The 25,810-nt window shown below is 31.4% G+C and overlaps 1 protein-coding gene across 1 annotated transcript in view; it reads left to right on the top strand.

The window, feature by feature from the left end:
• The first annotated feature begins 4,009 nt into the window (after positions 1 to 4,009).
• Positions 4,010 to 25,810, top strand: part of LOC107442998 (ras-related protein Rab-37) — a 158,855-nt gene continuing 137,054 nt past the window's right edge. The window contains exon 1 of the mRNA XM_043051742.3: positions 4,010 to 4,604. Coding sequence (XP_042907676.1) covers positions 4,386 to 4,604 — 219 coding nt within the window. The 5' untranslated portion in view covers positions 4,010 to 4,385. The remainder of the gene's footprint in view (positions 4,605 to 25,810) is intronic.

The raw sequence follows: 25,810 nt of genomic DNA, 5'->3' as shown, positions 1-25,810 counted from the left end.
ACTTATTAACAGTTAAACTTGTTGAAAACAAATACCATACGCTATACTGGAGTTAAAGTACAGGGTGGAAATGTGGCATGTTGACAGGTCCACATTTGTTCATGAACTTAACACAGAGTTTTTTTTTTCCGAAATTTCAAATTGTTCAAATGTTATTACACTTACAAGTCCCTTTTTTTACGGTTTTTTCTTACTTTTTTTTGTCTTGCGTTACAGTTTGCTTTGCTGCTTTGAGACGAGACTTGTAATTATAAAGGTGCGTAGAATTTCAGATTCAGCAATTAATTTGCGAATTATTATACGTTAAACGTATTGTAGTAAAAAAAATATGTAGTTCAATCCCTTCCACGGAAATGCAACAACAGAGTTGAAATTTGACGTATTGATTGGACCATTTTTATTTTTTTCGAAATTCTTATTTCTTCGAAAGTTATTGCAAATTTAAAAGCTTTTTTTTTTCTTCAGCCATTTGCTTTATATATATTTACTATCTATTGTTGTGCAAAATTTATTTTTCCCTCACGGAATCTTTATCTTATAAACTCGAGTCAATTAAAAAGTAGCAAAAGAAAGAAAGATGACGATTACATGTTGCCAGATCTTAACATTCATAGTTAAATTTTCAACAATAATCAAAGAAATAAAAATAAGAATGTAATTCATAAAAATAAGATCAGGAGAGCATCGTGTTGTAATCGTTGTCCGGGCTCTCTAGAGGGGGTGGCAAACTTATACACAAATACAGCAAAAGTCATTCTACTTTAAATTATACTTACGATAATTTCATATGTGTTAAAAACTTACAGTCAATATTACAGAGTCGTGGTGGCTCAGAGGATAGAGCGATCGCCTTCCAATGAGGTGAACCATGTTCGAATCCCAGTGATGGCTGATCGATACGAATTCTGCATCCGGCTTGCACCAACCTCAGTGCTGACGTAAAATATCCTCAGTGGTAGGCGGGTCATGTGTTAGAGTGACTTGCTATTCGTTGGAGGTTTTCGTGATTTTCTTCTCCCGGTAACGCAAATGCGGGTTAGTTCCATCAAAAAGTCCTGAAACGAAAGCAAATTTTCCCCAAAACTTGATAGTGGAGTTCCCTCGTCTTCTGGATTGGATTAAAAATTACGAGGCTATGGAGTTGAACATTAATAGTCGTAAACCCAAAACATTAGGTCGGCTGTTCAACGACGGATATAAAATAAAATCGATACTACGATTGGAAATGCTTAAAGGTTTCGTCAGTCTCGTTAGGCTTGAAGTGCTACCTAAAGTGTTGCCATTCACGTCACATTCTAAAAATTTTTATAACAAAGTACGTTTACTTCAAAATTTCTTGAAGTTCCAAAAATTTCACAAATTTAAAATTTTTCAGAGTATCTATCAGTCAATTCTTTGGGAATTTCGTCATCTATATTATATAAAACGCTAATACGTACGTATGTATCAAGAAAACCGATGATATTTCTTTTCTCACGTTGGCAACAGTTTTCATTTTTAATTGATAGGCTTCGGCGAGCAAGAGCACGTATTGAGCATCATATGGCTAATCGGGTGAATTCTCACCGAATTATCAAAAAAATTCTCACAAAATTATCTTCATCGAAGCCGATGCTTTACATCCGGCGTTCAGTACTATTTCATATTGTTTTACAACACATGGTTTTAGCCCTCTGGTCGGAAAGACTTTAAAACAAAACTTACAACAGTTACTTTTCTCAACAACTGAAATTTAGAACAGTGTGTTTAAGAAAAATATGTGAACTGTTTGCAATTTCAAATTAGTATTGAAATGCACAGGTTCAGAATTTTCTACAGTGAAAAGTTTTCGGAACAAAAAAAAAGCATACAAAAAGTATACAAAAGTGTTCAATAAAGTATACAAAAGCTAGACGTTAAGAACGTATCCAAAGAGCGAGCAAGGCGAGCATCGGATTGCGAAGCAATCCGAAATGAACTGCGAAAGCAGTTTCGGGGGGTCGCGAGCGCCAGCAAGCAGGGGGCGAAGCCTCCTAGTTAATTATTATTTCATCAAAAACGAGTTTATGATCTTTTTGTATCAATTTCTTAAAACAATGTAAAGTCTCGCGTATACAAAGAATAAACTTAAAATTGAATATGAATACATAAAGTCGATGATTGACAGTGTTTCTTGTAATGAATACTAAAAAGCTTATTAAAATTGTTAAAAACATCGTTAATAATCCGTCTCATAGAATTGTAGTTTGAAAGTGGTAAGCTTTGTGAAAATAAATAAAACACGAAAATTGTAATGACCGAAGACTTTATTCAGAACTAAGAATATTTTTTACTGTCTTGCAGATACAATCAAAAACTGTTTTAGAAAATATGAAACTGTATGAGACGTATGAACGATATAGCATATTTTACTTTTTGTATGAATTAAAAGAGAAAAAAATGCATATTTGCGCTAGAATATATGCATCAAAAATTCATCAACCGACCATTGCATTGCTTTAAAATTAAAGTGGTAACTAAAAAAAAATATTATCTTAATTTACGTAATTTTATTCTCATCACACTTTATTTATTGTAATGGAATAATGTTTATTATTATGTCATTTTCATTTCAGTATATAGTGGTTTATTACCTGTTTTACATTAGTAGGCCCCGTAATATTTAAAGCAAAAATTAATGAAGCTTCAGTTTGTGATTTGTTAGACAGATTTTGAAATTGAAGTGTCAGCAGATGCAATACTTATTTTTGAAGCAATATACTGTGGCTGAGAACCTATGCTATGATTTTTACAAATATTTTATAGAATGGTAGACAATTAACAACTTATACTAGAATTATATATTCAAACATAAATTTAGCTATTTATTTTTACTTATTTTTATAGCAATATACAGAGGCTGTGGATTGCTGTGCTTTTTGCAAATATTTTATAGAATGGTAGACAATTAACAACTTATACTAGAATTATATATTCAAACATAAATTTAGCTATTTATTTTTACTTATTTTTATAGCAATATACAGAGGCTGTGGATTGCTGTGCTTTTTGCAAATATTTTATAGAATGGTAGACAATTAACAACTTATACAAGAATCATTCATGAAAAAATAAATATAGCTACCATTAAAAGAAATTTTCTCTAAAATCATAAAAATTAGGCAGCTTTAAATATACTAAATATACTTTACATAAAATAAATCAGAAATGGAATTTTTTTTAAAAATTTATCAAATCTATGATAAAAACTAATATGGTGCAAAGGAAAAAAAATTTTTTTTTCTTTAGTGGTGTGATTTAGTATTTCTACTACATGCGAGAGGCACATTTTTTAAATTGGTTTATTTACTATCAAATCAAAACATTAAATGGCTTATTTCAAATAAATTGAAGTTAAGGAAAAAAATTTCCATTTTATGTAACATTTTTGAAACATCTTCTAATTTTTAAATGTGACATTCTAACTTTTTAATTATAGCTTAAGTTACCAATATACTTAAATATTTTGATATTTCTTTTAATTTTAGTTGCAAACATATTACGCGGAATTTTAATTAATTATTTGTTAAAAAATATAAATCATTCCATTAAGAACGTCCAAAGTTATTCGAGCTTGTGAAAACTTAAGTTTGTTTTAGTAAATGAATGAGTTTATTCGCTAGAATGAAACAATTTTGTCGATAAAAGAATCTTTACAATACATTAAAATAAACTTCAAGTGATTTGAAGTTTTTCAAAAAAAAAAAAAATTCAATTCAAAATCAGTTTTTTTAATGTCACAATGATTCATCAACTGATGCGGAAAAAATATGCTGCCTTTTCTATGGTGCCTTTTTTCGCATCAAATGATTCATCAGTTGATGCGAAAAAATATTCTACCTTAGTTTTTTATAGGAGTCTTGGTTGACATTAATTATAATTTGAAATAACTATAGCAGTAATTCAAAACAGCTAAGAACATTATTACAATTTTCTATCAGGTAGACTCAGAAAAAAAAATATTTATTATATCGTCAGTTAAAAATGAAAAGCTATAAAAACTCTTCTATTTAATCACTTTCAACTCTGCCTCGTGCAACTATGTCGAAAAGTTAATCCTTTTTAAACAAATGTCACGGGAGGAGTAACAGCTGTTCCTCCTCCAACGCAACAGTTGGTTTGCTCTTCAATCGATCGATAGATGGCGCCACCAAAGAAATTTCGTCTCATAACTGAGGGGGAAACTAACGCAACAGTTGGGTACTTGGGCAGAGAAACGAACGTAAACGTAAAACTTCACACGTGCGTGAGAGTACATGCGAAAACCGGACCGTCCGCTGTGTGCACATCTGTCGCATCTTATCCGGGACTTTTTTTTCCTTCTCTTGAGCTTCCAGAAGTGAGGGGTGAGAGATATTTTAGGATAAATGGCTGACGGACAACAGAGGATAATACACCGGCGTTTATCCCGGGATTACAGCGACTCTTCGGATGATGATTCGGATCAGGAGAGTCCTCCCAAGCAACAAGTGGCTTCCAAGTCCGGTAAACAGCAGACTCCGGCAAACTCTGTCAAAGTTCCGGAGAAGAATGGTCTTGTGTTGAAGCCTTCGTTGAGTCTAGAGCCATATGATGTTTCTTTCAAGGTAAGTCATTATTTCATTTCATTTTACTTTTATACAGTTGAAAAATTTAAAAAAAAACTGGTAATTTGATAATTTTGTTTTTTAGATTATATTAGTTCTGTTTATATAAGTTCTAACTGTTGATTATTACTGATATCATAATCCTTTCGTGAACTAGATAGCAATTATTACCAACTTTCTATCTTTATCAGAAAATTTATACGCCTTTTTTGTATAGAACTGAAGTTTTGTACTTTCCTTAAACAATTTAAAAAGTGGACCCTGCGAATATAATGCGGAAGTCAGAATTTTTTTTATTAGCTTTCACTTTAATATTAAATTTTCAAAAGCGGTGATTTATTTAAATAATAAGTGTTGTGGTGAAAATAAACTTACAGTGCAAAAATATCTCTTATTATTTTCTGACTTTTAATAAGTTTTATATGAACTTTACGAACCCTGTATAAAACATGCGAATAAAAACTATAAATTTGTAAAGAATACATTTTGTGTTAATTTTAAAAAGTGGTAGTTGTATGAAAATGCAATGTTTTAATTACTTTGGTTATGAAGAAAGAATATGTTTTGTGTATTACTATTTACATTCTTTAAACTGATTCCCCAAACTAAACTAAAAAAAAAAAACTATTTTTTTTTTAGGTTAGTGTGAAAACAAGTACTGTTATATTTTCCACCCTTAATAATTAAATCAACATCTATACATTTCATTTAGTATTTAATTAACTTCGTTAGCTTTATTGCGATGACTTAGAAATTACGTATGTATTCATGTCCAAAAAAAAAATCTATAAAAGTGAGGGTAGATAACTTTTTATTTCCAACTTGTTCAAACCAAAAAATATTGATTTGTTTCTAGCAAAATTAATTCAAATATATACCTTTAAAATGCAAAAATATGCTTTTACTAGTGGGTTAAAACCCTGTTCGTTGCTGTTCATCAACCCCGATGATGGCTTCGCAATAATTGTTGTTTCTTGGAGGAAAAAAGTTTTTCTACTAAAGCTAAAATTATTCACTTAACCTATATGTACTAGAAGAAATTTTGTTTGCTTACGTTTGTGCCTTCACTTTCCAAATCCAAATATTATCTATTAGTATTATAAATATTGGTTAACAGAATTATTTTTTTCTAAGTAATCATTTTTTTAAATAACATTTATATTGTTGTAACGTTATATAGTTCAAACAAACTTGATGAGTAACGTAAGTTAATAATTTCGATGACCAAACGGGCGGATATATTAAATACTATTTTTGTTGTATCTCATTATGCAGGATCGTTAAGTTCTAAATCATTTAATAGATTTCTTCAACTGTAATTTATAACAATAATTTATAACAAATTTATTAATATCATTTGCACTAAAATAATTGTAAAACGGTTAATAAGATTAGACTACCTTTCTAAATAACTTTATCTTGAAATGTAGCGCATAATTACTTTATAATACAAAATATTAAAAAAAAAAAAAAAAAAGCAATTATCTTAGTTTTAAGCTTTTGAATTAAAAGCCTAAATAGAGCAGTACAGGAAAATAACTTTAAGTTAGGGACACAAAAATATTCATAAAAAAAAAAAAATCTGCATGACTTTTATTATTTTTATGCTGATGACAACTAAAACAATATGGAAATCAATGAGGAAAAACTGGATCCTACCCCGTGATTTTCTGACCAATAAAAAATTAGGACAGCAATAGAAAACTGCGACAGCATCATTAGATATTCATATATAGTAAAAAACTTGATTATTTTCCTTAAAAGCAAAATATTCTTTAGCTGTCACCCCGTGGCATTTTATTGCATGTATTTTATAAGACATCATAAACTCTGTAAAATTTCCCAAATTGCGATGTACTATGTTGATTTTTATTTGAAATTATATAGTCAAACTAATTTTTACTCCCGAATTCCCTTGTAAAAGCTTTATCTATATAGTGCGTAACAACAATAATTTTCAAAAATTCTTCTCTACGAATAAAAATTAATAAACATGGTTTTTTGTTTTTCCCTTAAAATAATTATTTAGAATAAAATACCTGCATAAATCGTCTAAATGATGATCTAAATTGGTTTTGAGATTGTGTTATCAAATTGATTATTTATTCCCCAACAATGACTAAACTTAGTGTTACCGATTATGAAGTTATTATACTATTTATTACCGATTATGAAGTTATTATACTATTTATTACCGATTATGAAGTTAATGTGCAGATTAACTAGGAAATCTATCAAAGTGATAAAAAAATTGCTCCATTTCTCGAATTACCTTGATTATCTCTAAACCACCTAGATAATCTCTAACTACCTACATAATCAACACATCAAATGCTAGGCATTCTTTTAAGTGAAGATTTTTGCTGGAACGACAGCAACGTTTCTGTATGATAAAATTTACATACTGTTAATCATTTATTTTTCAAGCCCTCTGCAGTGGACTGATTTTTTATTTTATTTTATAACCGTCGTTGAACAGCAGACCCAATTTCATGGGTTTACGACTACTAATTTTCAACTCCGTATCCTTGTAATTTTGAGCCAATCCAGAAGACAAGGAAATTCCTGGATCAGTACCCCCTGAGGTATTGATTTGTTATGGGAACATGGAGGACTTTTGCAACTCGACAGATTTAACGTACATCAGTCACCATTTACTACACGGGGAGTCTTCGGCCGGCGGGGATCGAACCCACGACCTCTTGGACATGGGCCCAGCACCCTACCGACCAGGCTATCCCGTCACAGTGGACTGATTGTAAAGACTCGGTTGCCTGTTGAACACCGAAGTCAAACATCACTGGCGGCGGTCAGTAAGCGGGTGGGTGGCCACTTTGACCGGCCAGCGTAGGGACCGAGGGTGCGCGGTAACTGTTCTACCGTAAAGTGCTCGACTTCACGCACAGGTCGTCGGGTTACCAAAGCAGGGGAGCCATTCCCTCTGTAGAGGATCAAAATTGCGATGGCATGTCTTCGGATCATCCTCAGGGATGTCTCCCAGACCGTCACCAATACCCCATTGTGCAGCGACGTATATAAAGTGCCTACCTACTTATCATTTATTTTTTGCTGTTTAATTAATAAAATGACTACTATCGAATAATCAGCATATTAATGTATCTCTTTACATACAAAATACAATACAAATAATTAAAATATTATTACAATTAAATTAATATATTTATAAAGCTGTTACCATGAGTGACTGAAATCAGGAGAATGTCGACTTTCACCGGTGAATGTCAACAATCACATGATCGCTTCGGTGAATGTCCAAAATATTTGTAATATCCGATTTGATATTATTTTTATTCGTTGATATTATTATATTTATTCGATATTTTAATATCTGCCGAGGAAAAACATCAGTGTTCGGAGTACCGGTTAAATGTAAACCGGCACTTCACTAGGCATTCGGACCATTTACCGACATTCACCGGTGGAAGTTAACAACCACGTATTTCGGTCATTCACAGCATCCTTTATTGATTTTTCAATTTTTAAAGAAACAAATTAATTTAATTTAAAAGTCAACAAATTAGCTGATAGTATGAGAGGTGCAACTTTAACGACATGGATACTGTTATTTCGTAGAATATCTAGGTGAAGCTTAACCGAGTTTTGGCAGCATATGAAGGGTAAAAAAAAAACAGGCTTAGTTTAAATCAAAATACAAAATGTTATATGAAACGTTGATGTTTGAAACTTTTTGAGGAGGTCATTAGTTCAAGCTTAAACGCAACAAATCATTCGCTTATGTAACATTCTATTACTACACTACTCAACAATTATCAGGGGTTTGTTTAGAAGAAATTTGGGTCCGTTAACGGACCCTTCACAAAATATATTTTCATAAAAACGCACCCTTCACAAAATATTTTAACTTAAAAACGGACCCTTCACAAATTTGTTTATCTTCATTATTGTTTTGTTAATCGAATAAACCCTTCCCAGGGCAGAAAACAAGAAAGATGGATGTAAACGAATTAAGTTTTGTCTTCGGCAGACGATTCTTCCATTATTTGTCCGAAATGAATATTCTGCGTTCAGCAGTATAGGCTAAATACCAAATATTTGTATGTTGCATCTCTAATTTAGAAGCAGCAATTGCTGTTTATTTTTGAAAAATTAATTTTTTTTATTATAATTTTACAGTGCTGAGCATAATCTTGTATCTATTTACAATTTAAAAACTCCCTGAAAAAGTTTTTTGCAATAACCGGACCCTATTTGCACAAATTCATAAAAGCGGACCCTGGCTGAAAGAATGTGAGTATTTTTTTCACAATTTCATGAAAATCGGACCTTTCACAAAATGTCTGGAAGACCCCTGTTACTACACTACTCAACAATTATATACATTAAATGCTGTTCTAACAGTGAGCATTGACTTTTTTGACCAAACATAATACCAAAGCAATCAATATAATGACCTGTTCTCTAAATTCTGATTGTTCAATTAATACATTCATGGAATATGCACTGCATCCTATACCTAAACTAAATAACTAACATATAAATAATTACTCTTATACTGAATAATTTAACATATTTACTTTATATAGCAGACATTTATTGAAATATAGTTAAATGTACGTCGTTATTATTTCTGATGCAGACGATATTCTATTTATCGGTAATAAATCTACAATAGATAATCAAATCGATGGTTAATATAATAGTATTTGAAATATAAATTGACAAGTGATATTTTAACATTGAATTTGGTTAATTTCAAATTGCAATTAAATTTATATTAAATAATAATTCTAATTTAAAATAATATCTAATTCGATTTAATTTTACCCTTTGAAGCAGAATATTTATTAAAGATATTTTTCTTGATTTGTTATTATGTTATATTAATTTAGGGCAAAATAAGTGAAAAATATTATAATTAGCATTTTAATAAGTTATGATAATGAAATACAGCATAAAACACCGGTGACTTTTTCGGCGTTTTAAAGGTAAAAACTTCCAATCTCTGTTCATTGCCAAATAATAATTTTTCAAAATATCACTTATTTGAAGTTATTTAGATCTAAGAGAAGTAGATATTTATTATTGAAATTTCTTTAATTTACAAAATAAATTGTTGATACATTTTTGAATATGAATGAAAAAAATAATTTTCTTTTTAAACTACATTTTTTTTTGGATTTTATATTTTAGTAAATTCCGATAATCTAACAGATTTTTTTAGAACATATTAGATTGTTTTTATAACTGAAAATACCAAGATATATTTTTGCTTGTTATTAGAGCGTCAGGAAAAAAACATACAGGATGCGTAGCCAAATCTTTCAACAATTAATAAGATGCAAAATAATTTTCAAATACTTTACATGCTCATGATAAAATAACTAGTTTCTGACAAAGAACTCTTTTCTTGTTCATATTAGTCATTATAATAGGATCAAGAGATTTTTCTGTTTGATATCAGAGGATGGAAAATGAAGCCTGAAATTGAGAATATCTCGCAGAATTCAGCAGAGTTGCACATGAGAACTCAATAATCTCACCGAGACCAGCTCAGTAGACGCACATGCGGACTCGCAAGTATTTCATCAAAGATGTAAAATGATTGGCTCTTCCATACGCTATTAACCGACGGTACGCCGAAATAGATTGTGGTTGAATGAATTGTGAAAACATTGAAAATAAAGCTTTTGCGTAATACATGGCGAAAATCGACACGGTAAAGAAAAAAAAATCTCATTTTGGAACAGGGAAAATGAAGCACCTTTTAAAAACACCCAATGAAATAAGCACCTTTAAGGGCTCTTAAAAATCGAAAATAAGCACATTTAAGTGCTTTTTAAAAACTCTACTCACCATGTTGTTGTTGTTGACGTATGGCTGTTTAGGCAGAGGGTGTGCGATTGTTCTTGTTTTCCAGTGGCGCCATCTATGGCCAAGAATTCGACTTCTGACACACCATACGTCTATTCATTCATCCACAGATCGTAATTTTGACCAGATTTAGAGAACGATCGATCTCCAATCCAGTACCCCCAGAGGTATTGATTTGTTATGGAAACATGGAGGACTTTTGCAACTCAACAGATTTAACGTGCATCAGTCACTTTACTACACGGGGAGTCTTCGGCCGGTGGGGTTCGAACCCACGAACTTTCGGACATGGGCTCAGCGCCCTACCGACCAGGCTATCCCAGCCTACTCTACTTACCATGATATATATGAAAGGGACACCGGTATCCCATCTGCGTCTAATAGTTAATCACGATAACAGTTATACAATGTGATCTTGAAATGAAAATAAGACTACTTAGTGAATTTTAGAAAGAAAAATGCCGATAATAATAAACATTAATTTAACTAGTTCTGGGATAAAACGGTAAATATAAAACTGAAACTCGTTATTAGTATCTTTAACTTGTCATAGCTGTCTCCTGTTAAAGTTTAGTTATAACTGTCTACTAGTTAAGGAAAGCTAAAACATTTATTGCATATTTCAACCATTCTGCACAAGTCGTAAATCATTCGTTAATGAAAATGAATTACGGATTTTGTTTCGAGTAGAAGTACACAAAACGTGTGAAAACAAATGACGATGAGAGGAAAGTCAACAGAAATGCGTGAATGAGAGTGTTTTTTCGTCACGTGGCATAAAATAATGAATGCGAAGATAAGTTTCAAAGAGCCGGTAGTTTGCTAAAAGTAAATAAACTGACAGTTCACAAGCATTTATAAAAATGCTGCTTCTATTTATTTATTCTTAGTTACCTTCTGTTTTACTCCGTCTGAAATTTTCGTCCGTCGGAACTTTCAAGTTCTTCATTGATGTTAATTTTAGCAACTTCTGTGAACTTCAACGTCATTGAAATTTTCTTTTAAACCGGAATTTAGTTAATTTAACGAGTTTAGTTTATTCATAACTGGTATTAAATACTCGACCCAATTTTGAGTTTACGCTTATCAGTGTTACAACTCCGTGGCCGTAATTTTGAACTACCTAATTGAACCTTGTATTTTTGGTGTGGAAAACCACGAAAACCCTACGGTAAGGGATTTTTACCCATGATCCGTCTATCACTGAGGGTATTTAACGTCAGCATTGTGGTCGGTAAGAGCCGGAAGCAGAATTCGTATCAATCAGCCACCGCTGGGTTTCCAACCTGGGTCACCTCATTGGGAAGCGAGTGCTCTATCCCCTGAGCCACTTTGACTCTGCATCAAGCATTGTACAAACCAGCTTTTTCCAACAAAAAAAAATTCGAAAATTTATAAAATAAATGCAGTTTCATGACTGGTAATTTGGACAATTCTGCTACGGAATAATAATAAGGTTGATACAAAATAACTGCAGTAATTTCGTATTAGTAACAACCTCGAAGATTTTACAGCAAATATGCAGAGATATTAAATTTGGCGGCTCCATCTATCGTGGAATCACCAAAGAAGTAGAAATGGGAAACACTAGACTTTTGTGTTAAGTGATTTTTTTTTCAGTTAAAACTGAGTTATCTACTGAGTTTTTCGTAATAAGCCAGCCAGACCACAAAACATGAAAACAGAAGCACAAACAAAGGTTAAAAGCCTAAATCGAGGGAATTTTTATGGCTCACTCTCACTACAGTACTGAGGCGTGTTCGATTTGTTAGTTACCCTGTATTGGCCCGAAAATGGATGTGCGCAAGATTTTAAAATTATGCTGGATAATTTAAAGTTCATAGGTAATAAGGTTGTGTGCCGGGTTGGTAGGGCACTGGGTCCATGTCCAAGAGGTGGTGAGTTTGATCCCCGACGGCCGAAGACTCCTCGTGTAGTAAATAGTGACTGATGCACGTTTAATCTGTCGAATCACAAAGCCCTCCAGGTTCCTATAACAAATCTCACCTGGAGGTATTGATCCAGGAGTTTCCTTGTCTTTTGGATTGGTTCAAAATTACAAGACTACGGAGTTGAACATTAGTAATCGTAACCCCAAAATTGGGTCGGCTGTTCAACGACGGTTATAAAATTAAATAATAATTAGGTTGATATTTAATTATACAATTTTAATAATTTTAGAAAATTAACATTTATTTGAAAAAGAAACATGTTTTGCCCGGTTTGCACAAAAAATATGTGACTAAAAATATTGAACCTTGAAATATTGAACCCGTAATATATAGATAATAAATACATATATATATTACGTCGGTGCCGAGTGAAGGATAAAAACAGGTCTTAGGCAGGGAAGGAGGACACAAAATTTATTTATTAATTATCAGACAGAGAACGTTTATCAAAGTGGACACGAAATCGTTGTGCTCCTCGATAAAAGCTAGGGAAAATCTTTCAAAGTAAATGCGTAAAATGTTTCATTTTAGGGAGTAAGGAAAATCTTAGTAATTGTAATTGGTTTATTAAATAGGTCGCGCGATTCCCACGAAGAGCAAAGGGAAAAATGTCTTACTTTTAATTTATGCATACTTGAACAAAAAATTTATTAAACGACAGGATGTGAAATTAAAAGTGTGAGAAAGCGTTTCGTTTTGGATAATAAATTAGGAAAAGGATTTACATAAAAAGATTAATTGAAGCTTTTCATGTTACATATTATATATATATATATATATATATATATATATATATATATATATATATATATATATATATATATATATATATATATATATATATATATATATATATATATATATATATATATATATATATATATATATAACGTCGTTGCCGAGTGGAAGGATTAAAACAGGTCTTAGGCCGGGAAGGAGGGTACAAAATTTATTTATTAGTTATTAGACAGAGCAGTCATGAGAATGAGTGAAAGTGAACACGAAAAGTTGCGCTCCTTGGTTATATGTTAGGGAAAATCTTGCAAATTAAATCCGTAAAATGTCTTAATTTAGGAAAAAAGGGAAATCTTAGTAATTGTTATTGGCTAATGAAATCGATCGAGCGTTTCCCACACAGAGCAAAGGGAAAAATGTCCTGCTTTTAATTAAATGCATACTTGAGCAAAAAATAGATTTAAGAACAGGATGTGGCTTTCTAAAAGTGTGAGAAAGTATTTCGATTAGAATAATTAATTAGGATAACATTAAAAGATTAATTGAACCTTTTTATGTTATATATATATATATATATATATATATATATATATATATATATATATATATATATATATATATATATATATATATATATATATATATATATATATATATATATATATATATATATATATAAGAACACGAAGTTGCATTTTAAATTTGTAATCACAAATTCAACTGCTTTGAATAACTGATTACAGATTTATTATAGTTAGAAGTAAACAAAAAAAAAATGGCGTAAAAGAAATGTCAACAGCAATGAATAAACGAGATAACGATGCCCGTGAAAGGATGAATGGTCACGTGGCTTAAAATAATGAAGATAATTTTTAAAGAGCCTGTAGTTAGTGAAAAGTAAATAAGCGGACAGTTTCCCAAGCATTTATAAAAATATTGAAATTGATTTACTCGTTTTTTTTTTGTTATTAGTTTTTCGTGTAAAATTTTCATTTCTCGCTAATTAAAAGATTTTTATGATGTAAATGTATGTATTTTTTAATTTTCATCTAGATAGAAATTTTTAATAAAGAAGAAAAATATTTGTTTTTGACGAGTTGAATTACTTTTAGATAAGCATTGGGTATTTTCAAAAAATGGGTGTATGATCCTTTTCCCTTAAAGCTACTATATTTTCTTATTTCTTATTTAGAACGCTAGTGGTTTCAACAATTCTGAGACTCGTGAATGGTTAATTTCTATTTTCGCAGTATTTCACCTTATTTGTTAAATTAATCGGACCGAAAAACATTTCACACATAAATATAAAACTCATTTTTTCAAACATAATTTCATATTATGTTTACACTCAGTAATTATGTGCTATTTTTTTAATAAAAAATATTTATATTTTTATGTAATAAAAATATATGATGAAAAATATTTTGAATCTTACCATACGCAAGATAATATTTAAATGTAAATACTAAAATTTAGACCGAATCGGTCAAATAGCTTTTGAAAAAAAATTTTAAAAATATTACATTATGAAATTTTATCTCTCAGAAATTATTTGGTGATTTTGCTCAAATCTTTTACTTTGTCATTAAAAATTGCGTTTTTCAAAAAATGGGAAAATAAACGTAACTACTTCATAACTCCAATGCTTTCCGATCATAATTAATTTAATTTAAAAATTGTTTTTCTAGGACATTATCTCTTTAAAAAAATTAATGTTATAATTTTATTCATTTCTTTATTTACTTAAGTTATTCCAGAAATGTAGCGAAATACGGAAGTAGTTTATATGCTACCGTGAATGACCTAAATCAAGAGAATGTCAACTTTCACCGGTGAATGTCAACAATCTTAGTGAATGTCCGAAATATTTGTTATATCCGATTTGATATTATTATATTTATTCGATATTTTAGTATCTGCTGAGGATAGCTTGAGAGAAACATTAGTGTTCGGAGTACCGGTTAAATGCATACTGGGCAATGGCACTTGACCTTAAAAAACATTGATGTAGGGCATACCGGGCAAATGTATACCAGTGGCACTTAACTAGACCTATTATATATTTCAGACGACTATGTGATTGTCAACATTCACCGGTGGAAGTCAACATTCACCGATTTCGGTCAATTACAGTAACATATATATTTATCTTATGTGGCACCATAAACTCGGAGATTTCTCTATCTATTGACGATACTATAATAATTGTTCATTTATTTTTGGTTGTTTCAAAAAATTTTAAACACAAGTTAACACTGTCGACCCTGACAAACTTTTGATTCAGTGATCAGGATCTTCGAACACAAAACGTTCGTCATACGATTTGTAAAAATATTACTTATTTATATTACTTAATTATTGTTTCATTAATAGATCAAAGTCTACTATAGAGCAAAGTTCAGTTCCCTATAGTCCAAAAAATCCAACTTGAAAAAAAAATCCTCGAATATTTTATTTATATAATGACGTTTTCAAAAAGCTATAAATGTCATTCTTAAGTCGTCGAAATTACTCGCTCATTACCCGACTATTCAAAATTTCGCTCTAGTTTATGCTGTTGAATAAATTTATATATATTTTGAACAGCTATAATGTACAAAAATAAGATAGGAACTTTTTACAATTTCTTTACATACTCTGATTGAAATAACGTTTCTTGTGACTGAACCTTGGCAAATATTCAACGATGTGAACAAGAAAAAGAAAGAAGAAGAAAAAATAGATATCACTAAAAAAACTTTAGTTTATCAATGATCGGTTTTTAACGTCATAAAATTTTTTTTTTAATTTCGGAGATACAACAGGGTTTATGTTAAATAAGGGGAATTTAGCTCCGTAATTTTTTAAAAAAATATTATACAGTTCGTTAGATAAAAGTTTGTTCTATAAAAATTTCTTTAAAATACACTAAATCGTGCGTGATTTCATGTTTGTATAAATTGGAACCATAATTTCTGGATATTCTTTTTTTTCTTCTTTTCATTACGAAATATCGAATTTTATCTAAAAATCCGTCAAATCTGATTAAAAAAGTTCGTTACATAGAGCGTTCGCTTTCCAATGGGGTGAACCGGGTTCGAATCCCAGCGATGGCTGGTCGATACGAATCCATGTCCGGCTTGCAGCAATGCTGACGTGAAATATCCTCGGTGGTAGACGGATCATGGGTTAGAGTCCCCTTGCCGTCAGGCTAACCGTGGGAGGTTCTCGTGGTCTTCCTCTCCATGTAACGCAAATGCGGGTTAGTTCCATCAATAAGCCGACCACGAAGGCAAATTTTTCCCAATACTTGATCCAAGAGTTCCCTTGTCTTCTGGATTGGGTTCAAAATTACAAGGCTACGGAGTTGGGCATTAGCAGTCGTAAACCCTAAAATTCGGTCGGTTGTTCAACGACGGTTGTAAAATAAAATAATGTAAAATACAGTAATATAAAATAAGGAAGTTGTTGCTAATGGGTTCGATTGCTTTCCCGAATATTATCGATAATCTATTATTCATTATTATTATTAAATATTTATTTCGTTTTATTTGTTCCTCAGCCTATTTTAGTCTTGACTTTAACAAATGGCCAAGTCTATGTTAGTCGTAATTGTTTTCCGTTATTTTCACGACATTTTTTTTCTTCTTCTTTTTGTTGGTTTATTTTTTATGAGGTCATTTTTCTATGTCTTTTTTACCCGTGATTGTTGAGTTAGTTTATATTACATCATTTTTATGATCTTTTTTGTTACTTTTATAGTTTCTTGGACAGTTATAACCCTCAAAACAAAAATGATATCAGCGAAATATTTAGAGCTAAAAAGAAAATGAATTATTGTTATAGGTTTGAAATCGCCGCGTCATCATTTTGAAAATTGAAACTAGTCGCTAAAATGAAAAACTTATTATTATTTTATATTACCAATTATTACTACTATTTATTTATTACTAAATATTATATTAATATTTAGAGACACGTTTTTAACTGCCCGATGATTAAAAACGAAAAGATTTATAAAAATATCAGAGATTGAAAGGATATATACTAAGTGAAAAAGCGAGTGAATAAAACATAAAAAACTACAAATAAAGAGATCCATTGTAGCTATCGGGCCGACATTAATTTTTGCAAGAAAGAATCAAACTTGATTTTATATGCAATTAAAAATTTGTCATTACTTATTATCCAATTAATAAATTTACAACGAAAGATTTTATGTAAGAACATTTTGTCTACGTGTTAATCGTAACGAAAGAGACAAGTACCTAGATTTGAAACATAATCATCTATACTGTACCGAGGATAGGGGTCCGTGTTGATTGGAGATGAATGGAATAGCTCTTAAGAATCCAAAATATTTATTAGTAGAATCATCAGAAAATAAAGCAATTTTCAGAACTCAATTGGGTACTTGCACTTCTAGAAGAAGTAAACCTCCTATACCTACACACGTGACTTATGACGTCAGCGCCAGCTAGTCTGTATCAGCCAATTGGCTTATTGAAGTTGAGCTAAGTTTCTCTACATGAGTTAGAACACGTTAATTAACGTTAATTTAATAAAATGCAGAGCCGCATCGCACATAGAATTAGTTGAAATACAATTCTTTCTCTTTTACTTCTTTTACTTCACTTACATTTGTTATTTCCTTGTGTACTTTAATTCTAACCGTGATACATTTTTGTTTTGTGTACCTGGCAACTGCGATGCATAATTAGTTTGTTTATGTTCCGCATGGTTTCGTGCTTGTCTCTGTATAAATATATAGTGAAATAATTGAAATCTTTGAGAAAGAATTTAGAATGAGTCACTTAAGAGAATTGATACTTGACGGGCTTGGCTTACTCAAAATAGAACTTAAAGAAAAGGTTATTAACGTAAAGAAATGACACATTTCAACAACCAATCAGGATTGAGATACCCGCACTACGTCACTTGCAGGTAGGTATCTTATTGCAGCACGAATAAACGGCCAGTACACAGCAAATTACAGGCTTTGAAACTGCAGACGGATCTCGAGAGACTGCAAACTACTGCAATCACAAAGTATTGCAGTCATAACACTATTGCAGTCATAAGCAAACTAATATTCTGTCCTACTACTCTCCGCGATGTACACTCCTATTTATACAGGCGAATGGTGACTCTCCGAACCCCTTTCATAGCCCGTATACATTTGCCCGGTATGCCCTACATGAATCCTTTTTAAGGTCAAGTGCCACTGCCCTGTATGCATTTGACCGGAACTCCGAATACTGATTTTTCTCCTAATCTATCCGCAGCAGATATTAAAATATCGATTAATAATATCGATAATATCAAGGAATAAATTAATATCAAATCGGATATAAGAAATATTTCGGACATTCACCAAAGCGACTGTGTGATTGTTGACATTCACGGGTAAAAATCGACATTTTCTTTATCTCGGTCATTCATATTAACATATTTATATGAAAGTAACTTTTAATTTACACACCATTTCCTCTTTCTAGTGATCGAAAGCTCTCTGTGTCTGATTTGAAATATATTGGAATGGTTTAAATTTAGAAAACCTCATATATATATTGTCGAACTTTTCATAACTTCTCGAACTCAAGTTTAAGACATTTTACGAACGAAAAATAATTATGTAGATGCTTGTAAAATGCATATTGGTATCTTGATGTTATGGAATGCTGACGTGGATACCGTTGAAAAATGGTTTCTGTTCAAATGATTTTCATTTTCCTTCCAATGGTTGTATTTTTAATTGTAGAAAGATATTGAATCTAGATTGAAGTTTTTGAGAAATATGCATTTCTCAAATAGTTTACCGTTTTATCCATGGTGAACTTCTTATTTTGGACATCGCTCAAAATGCTCGTCTAAGAAACTGGACACAGCATGTGATTCCGTTTTTCAAACTTCTCTATGTGAAAATCGTTCATTTTTAGAAAATAAACTAATAGATTCAAAAGAATTAGTAATGGCCGCTTATTAGCTTAAATCTCTTAGTGTATTTCTTTTGTCTTTCTTCTTGAAATTTTTAAGTGAGCAGTTGTTTTTCCAAGTAGTCACGGTTCCTAAAAATTTATAATAATGATAATAAACTGATGTTACGTGAATTTAGATTTTAAAAACCACTTTATAGATTAGTGATCTGAATAGGATGAGCTAGACTTTGCTCTATAATTATTATGCTTTGTATTTAAAAAAAAAAGTACAAAATTTATGTTACAGTTTGAGTCGAATAAAAGGACACATTTTGAGCTGCGTTCATTTCCTTAAACACGCATTTTGATCTGTGTCCACTTCTTTAATCACTCATTTTGATTTACGTCCATTTTCTAAACGCACATTCTGAGCTGTGTCCACTTTCTTAAACACGCATTTTTAGCCGTGTCCATTTTCTAAACACATTCTGAGCTGTGTCCACTTCCTTAAACGCACATTTTGAGTTGTGTCCATTATCTAAACACATTCTGAGCTGCATTCATTTCTTTAAACACGCATTTTGATCTATGTCCACTTCCTTTAACGCGCATTTTGAGCTGTGTCCACTTTCTTAAACAAGCATTTTTAGCTGTGTCCATTTTCTAAACACATTTTGAGCTGTGTCTACTTTTTTAAACACGCATTTTGAGCTGTATCCCGTTTTATTAAACAATCTTTTTAAACTGTGTCCACTTTTTTAAATGCGCATTTTGAACTGTGTCTATTTTCTTAAACACACGTTTTGAGCTGTGTCCACTTTCTTAAACACTCATTTTGAGCTCTCTCCTATTTGAGCTGTACCCCAAGGGATTGGAGTTTGTAAATAAATAAATGGATAAAAGATTTCGTTAATTCAATTGTTGACAGCGACGACTCAATTTCTAATTTATTTATTTTGCTTATAATAATGCGCAACACATTGTATTAATCGTTTTATAGATCCTTTAAAAAGTTCTAAAAATTTTTATTGATATTAAAACTTATGTCAGTCTATTTTGTTTCTTCTTATCTTGTTTTATACTCATCGATAAATTCAACAACAAAATAAACAAATGTAAAGTACCGTGGAAAAAAAAAACTCCTTAAGAGTGAAAAACGAGACAATAAAAGATTTTCTCCTTTCAGTGAAAACGGGAAAAAATGTTATTTTATTACGTTTTTGAAAATCGTTATTCGTAATTTGAAAAAAAAGTATGAATTTTGTTAGGTATTGAATCATATTTCTGAATTTCACACTTTAGTTTAAATCATATTTTCTCTTCTGTATGGCTTTTCCAATATTCTTAGTTCATAATATTCTTAGTTCGTAATATTCATAGTTCGTAAATCGTAATTTAGTTTGTTTACCGAAGATCGTTATATTGTTTTATGAGATTTAAATTAATTTTCTCAACGCGTACGTGTTTTATTGTGAACAATTTTGAATACTCCAGACAATGACACAATATTACAAATAGAATTTTTTCAAAGAGAAATCCTTATTATTTATTTACGTTGTTGAGAAAACAAAGCTTAAAATGTATAGCATTATATTTTATTTAATCATACGTAAGCATTCCTAAATGCGTTAACGTGTTTTATATTACATTTTATGATAATGTATAATAAATTTCCGCAAATGTAAACAATGCTTTAAAAAAGAAAATATTGAAATTAGTTTCTTTATTTAAAAAAAAATGCACATTTAATCCCTTTATGTATTGAGAAATTTATTGTTTGTATATAAATGTAACATTTTATTATATAATTTATTAAACTTTAATGATTAAACTAGAACTGACATCTAATTTTAATTCAAGATTCAACATAGCACTAAGAACAACTTCTACAACATTACCTTTTTATCTAATATTTTTAAACATGAAAAATATGAATTGGGTGATTTCGTGGTTTCGTCTCAAACGTGACGGTGGGATTTAAAATATATATATATTTTGTAAGCTAGCGTCAGTACCTGAAATATCTTATTAACTGTAAATAAATCCGTAGTCAGAAAAAAACCTGTTTGGAATTAGAGTTTCTAATTGTTCCACCGCCGTGGAAATTTTTTTTTTCCAATGCCCACCTGGGGAATGACCTTCGTCATACAGACCACCTGAAGGGCAGATTTGTTGGCCACTTTTCCAGGGGCACCATATTAGGTGTGCCAACGTTGCTCCCGCAGTAAGGATATATAATACAGAGAATGAAAGAACATCCATGCCTTGCCCGGGATTCGAACCCAGAACCTTTCTGATGCAAAGGCAGTTCCCTGACCCCTACACAGACCTGTCCGCCTGTAGAAAGTCGTAAAATTAAATTTTGATTTCTGCAGAACTATTCTACCAATTTCGCTCAAGTTTAATATTTTTCTAATTAAAATAACATTCGCTAAATGAGTTGTATATCATACAATTTATAATTTTTCGACCATTAAATAAAATATTAGAAAATAACATCTCGAGAATTGTTTCTTTTTTCATAGAATTACCTTTGCACTCAATTTAAAATTCTTCAAAAATCACTTTTGATTCGTCTAAAAAGTGCTCGAGTTATGGCGAAATAAAGAAAAGTTAACGTTAAGATGTCCAAACTATTTGTACAGTATGTTTTAGATTGCTCTTACACTATTTTGTGGGTCAAGAATCCAAAAGAAAAAGGTATATTCATTCAGAGAAAGTACTTTTTTTAGTCCGATTTCGTTATCTTAAAATATTGTTTGCATAAACTAGTTATTTTTAATACTAGTTATTAGCTTTGTACAGTACCTGCCCGTGTTGTCAATTCAATGAGCAGTTTAACCAGAGAATATCAAACATCCAGTGCGAGACTCGAACCCGTTGAAGAAAAAAATGATCTACAGTTTTGTACGCCCCACATTTAGTGTATTGGTAGAACCTAAATCAAAATGAAAGGGTTTGATTTATGCTGGTCCTTACACCGAAAAAGCGAAATTCAATTGGGGGCGAGTTCGGTCACGTTTGTTGTAGTTGATTTACGTCCCACTATAGCTGCACAATGGGCTATTGGCGAAAGTCTGGGAAACATCCCTGAAGATGCTCCGAAGACATGCCATCACGATTTTGATCCTCTGCAGAGGGGATGGCACCCCCGCTTCGGTAGCCCGACGACCTGAACGCGAAGTTGAGCACTTTACGATAGAACAGTTTAATGTGGACCAATACCACACACGCTCGTATTAGTAGTCGTTAGTAGTTAGTATTAGTAGTTTCCTATTAGTTGTCGTGAAAATAAAAATTAGTAGTCGTAAAGATAAAAATTGGGTCGACTGCTCAACGAAGTTAACGTCATAAAAAAAATAAGACAACTATTCGATACGAGTTGTGATCCCGGCTTGTGCCTACGGGCTAAACGTGGAAGGTTTTCGTGGTATTCCTCATCATGTAACGCAAATGTGGGTTAATTTGAGCAGAAAGTCCTTCTTGGAGGTTCCGTTGTCCAATGCTTCAACCAGGAATCGCCTTGTCTTTTGGTCCCGCAGTGGACTGATCGTTAAGACACGGTTCCCAGCAGATCACCGAAGTCAAGCATCACTGGCTACGATCAGTGTGCGGGTGGGTGACAACTTGGATCAGCCTGCGTAGGGACCGAGGGTGTGCAGTATGGGTACTAGTTAAACTGTTCTACCATAAAGTGCTCGACTTCGCGTGCAGGTCGTCGGGCTACCGAAGCGGGAGTGCCATCCCCTCTACAGAGGATCAAAATTACGATGGCATGTCTTCGAATCATCTTCAGAGATGTGTCCCAGACCGTCGCCAATAGCCCGTTGTTAAGCTCTTGTTGTTGTTGTTGTTAATTTACGTCGCACTAGAGCTGCACAACGGGCTATTGGCGACGGTCTGGGACACATCTCTGAAGATGATTCGAAGACATGCCATCGTAATTTTGATCCTCTGTAGAGGGGATGGCACTCCCGCTTCGGTAGCCCGACGACCTGCACGCGAAGTCGAGCACTTTACGGTAGAGCAGTTTAACTAGGACCCATACCGCACACCCTCGGTCCCTACGCAGTCTGATCCAAGTGGTCACCCACCCGCACACTGACCGTAGCCAGTGTTGCATGACTTCGGTGATCTGCTGGGATGTTAAGCTCTAGTGTGACGTAAATGAACTACAACAACAGCTCTTATTATTTGAGCAGGGCAAAAATAAGTAAATTGAACCAATCAAATAAAATAGTTAAGTCATCAAAATGGTGGGTAGGAGTGTGTGCTGTTGTCAAGAATTTATAAGGATTACTGTTCATTTTATAGGTAGGGTTTCAAATTTACATTTTTTAATGTAAGTGATAATAAAAACAAATATAATAGTTGAACCCTCGAATGTTGGAATACTTTAATTTTAAGAAAAATGTTTTATTCTGTCACGCAATTGAAAAAACGTTAGTGCTTCACGATTAATTCCGAGAATAGTAGCTTGACAACTATTTTCCTTCAATTTCTAATGTTATGAACTCTAAAACAGAACTTCAAAAAACTGATAAAACAAAATTTATTTTTTAAAAACTATTTTTTGCACACAATAACTAGCTTATCGTACGAAGATGCCAAATATATAAAAATTTTAATTTTGAATTTTAGTAGTAAATGTTGCTTTTTCTATTGCACGGCAGTATTAACTATATGTTCCTCACAGATTCACTTACCTGGGTTTCAAAATCTTTGATTGCAGTCGAGATTTTGAGTTATGAATTGAATGTGCTTTACAATGAGATTTTATATGGTGTTATTTGGAATATAGTCATATGAATATATAGTGCTGTAGAAATTATAATTTTATCAACTTAAATGCATTCCATTTATAAATAATATACAAATGTTATACAGAAGATTCCGGGGGGAAATATATTTGCGTTGGATATACCAAGAGAGTAAAACATTATTAAATTATAAAAAATAAAATAATTTTATTGAAATTTGGAGCACTTGGATTTGAGAAGAATAACAGCTTTTAGTTAATAAAACTTTCCGATATTATATTGCATTAGTTATTTGAAATATTAAATTAGTATTTGTACTAGGTGAATTATTGGTATGACAATTATTTTGATTTTATATATTTTTATATATTATATATTAATTCAAATGGGTTTTTTATGATTTCCTACCAAGTATATTTGTTTTTTTTAAACAATTTAATATCTATGCTCTTTAGTAATACTATGCTGTCAAATTTTACTTGGTAATATATGCCTCATACAAAAGATATAAAATCTACTTGATTACACGACTGAATAATTATGCTAATTTTCAGATATTTTATGTTGATAAAGTTCAGTCCATTCTATTAGCTTAAATGAAAACTTCTACCCTTTTGGTAAAAGATTTTGTTTTCAAATGTTTTCATAGTAATTTGTTGCTTCATATAATAATTATAATTTAAATCTATTATCACGACCTAGAAATAATTCAAACATACAAATAAGTCTTTTTAATTATGTGGTGACTTTTATAAAATGATAAAAGCAATTTTAAAGTTCCGAAAAGTGAAATGAATGCTTTGAACAAAAACAAGATGATCTTTAATATGATGAAACGTTTTGCATATGCTTCATTTTTTTCGCACAAAACTTGTTTAAAATAAAGAAGGGAAAAAAACTTTTTAGGAAATTACAAAACATGTTTGAAACCTTTCAATAGATTTTTCAATAGAAGCATAATAGAACTACTAAGAAAAAAATTGGATACTTTTTTCCAAAACCTAGTCGGCAAATTATGCATGTTCTAATTTTTTTTCTCTCCAAAAATTAAAGATATTAAAAATTATTTTTCACGGCTATTTTCAAAATATTTCAATCTTTTCCCCAAGGATAGGCTGGGTATTGTGGATTCCATTTTCCTGCTAGACTAGCTGTTTGATCAGACCACGCACCTTGTTTAAATACAAACAGAAAATGATGTAAAGGAATTGGGGAAAAAAACGTGGCGACAGATGGTATTTTTTCAGCTTTCGCAGATAAGTGGAGAGCTAAATTAATAACCAACAATTCGAAAAGTTAACAAATTTGCTCATAATTTCGGCAGTAATTCTTTGATTTATTGTAAAATTGTGGTCGTAAAACGATTTATGCTAAGCTTTAAAAATCTATTACTCGTAAAATAAAATACAGTAGAATCTCAGATATTCGAATCTTTTATTCTGAATCTCTGTAAACAGAAATAGGATTTGAAATATTTGCTATTTTTTTTTTCAAATATTATTTTTTTCATTTTAAAGACATGCTGTCTTAATTCAAGTATGCATGAGATCTTCAAAATATTTTTTTTCTTTCATCTGAATATTTTAATATTCAAGCAACTCTTAAATATATTTCCTGTCTTCAGAAAATAATTTATTGGCACAACTAGTCATCAATTCCAAGTGTCTTTTAAGTGAAAGGAAATATTTAAGCTTCTTTATATTTAAGGAATATGTTCAGCTTTGCGTTTTGAAAATCTTATGCCTTAAATCTATTTAATTTCAGTTGATCCTTGCTATTCCTTAGTTGCATTAGTTTATAGTGCTGTACCTCTTTGAAATACATAAAATCGTGTGTGATTTCATGTTTGTCTAAATTGGAACCATAATTTCTGGATATTTTCTTTTTGTTATGGAATATCGAATTTAATTTAAAAAATCGTCAAATATGATGAAGAAAAGTTCGTTAGAAAAAAGTTTGTTCTATCGAAATTTCTTTGAATTACATGAAATCGTGTGTGATTTCATGTT

The sequence above is a fragment of the Parasteatoda tepidariorum genome, chromosome 5, assembly GCF_982258835.1.
Source record: "Parasteatoda tepidariorum strain Cologne lab strain chromosome 5, Ptep-v5.0, whole genome shotgun sequence".
Taxonomy (NCBI): domain Eukaryota; kingdom Metazoa; phylum Arthropoda; class Arachnida; order Araneae; family Theridiidae; genus Parasteatoda; species Parasteatoda tepidariorum.
The sequence above is the reverse complement of the archived record's forward strand: the minus strand, read 5'-3'. Positions and strand labels throughout refer to the sequence as shown.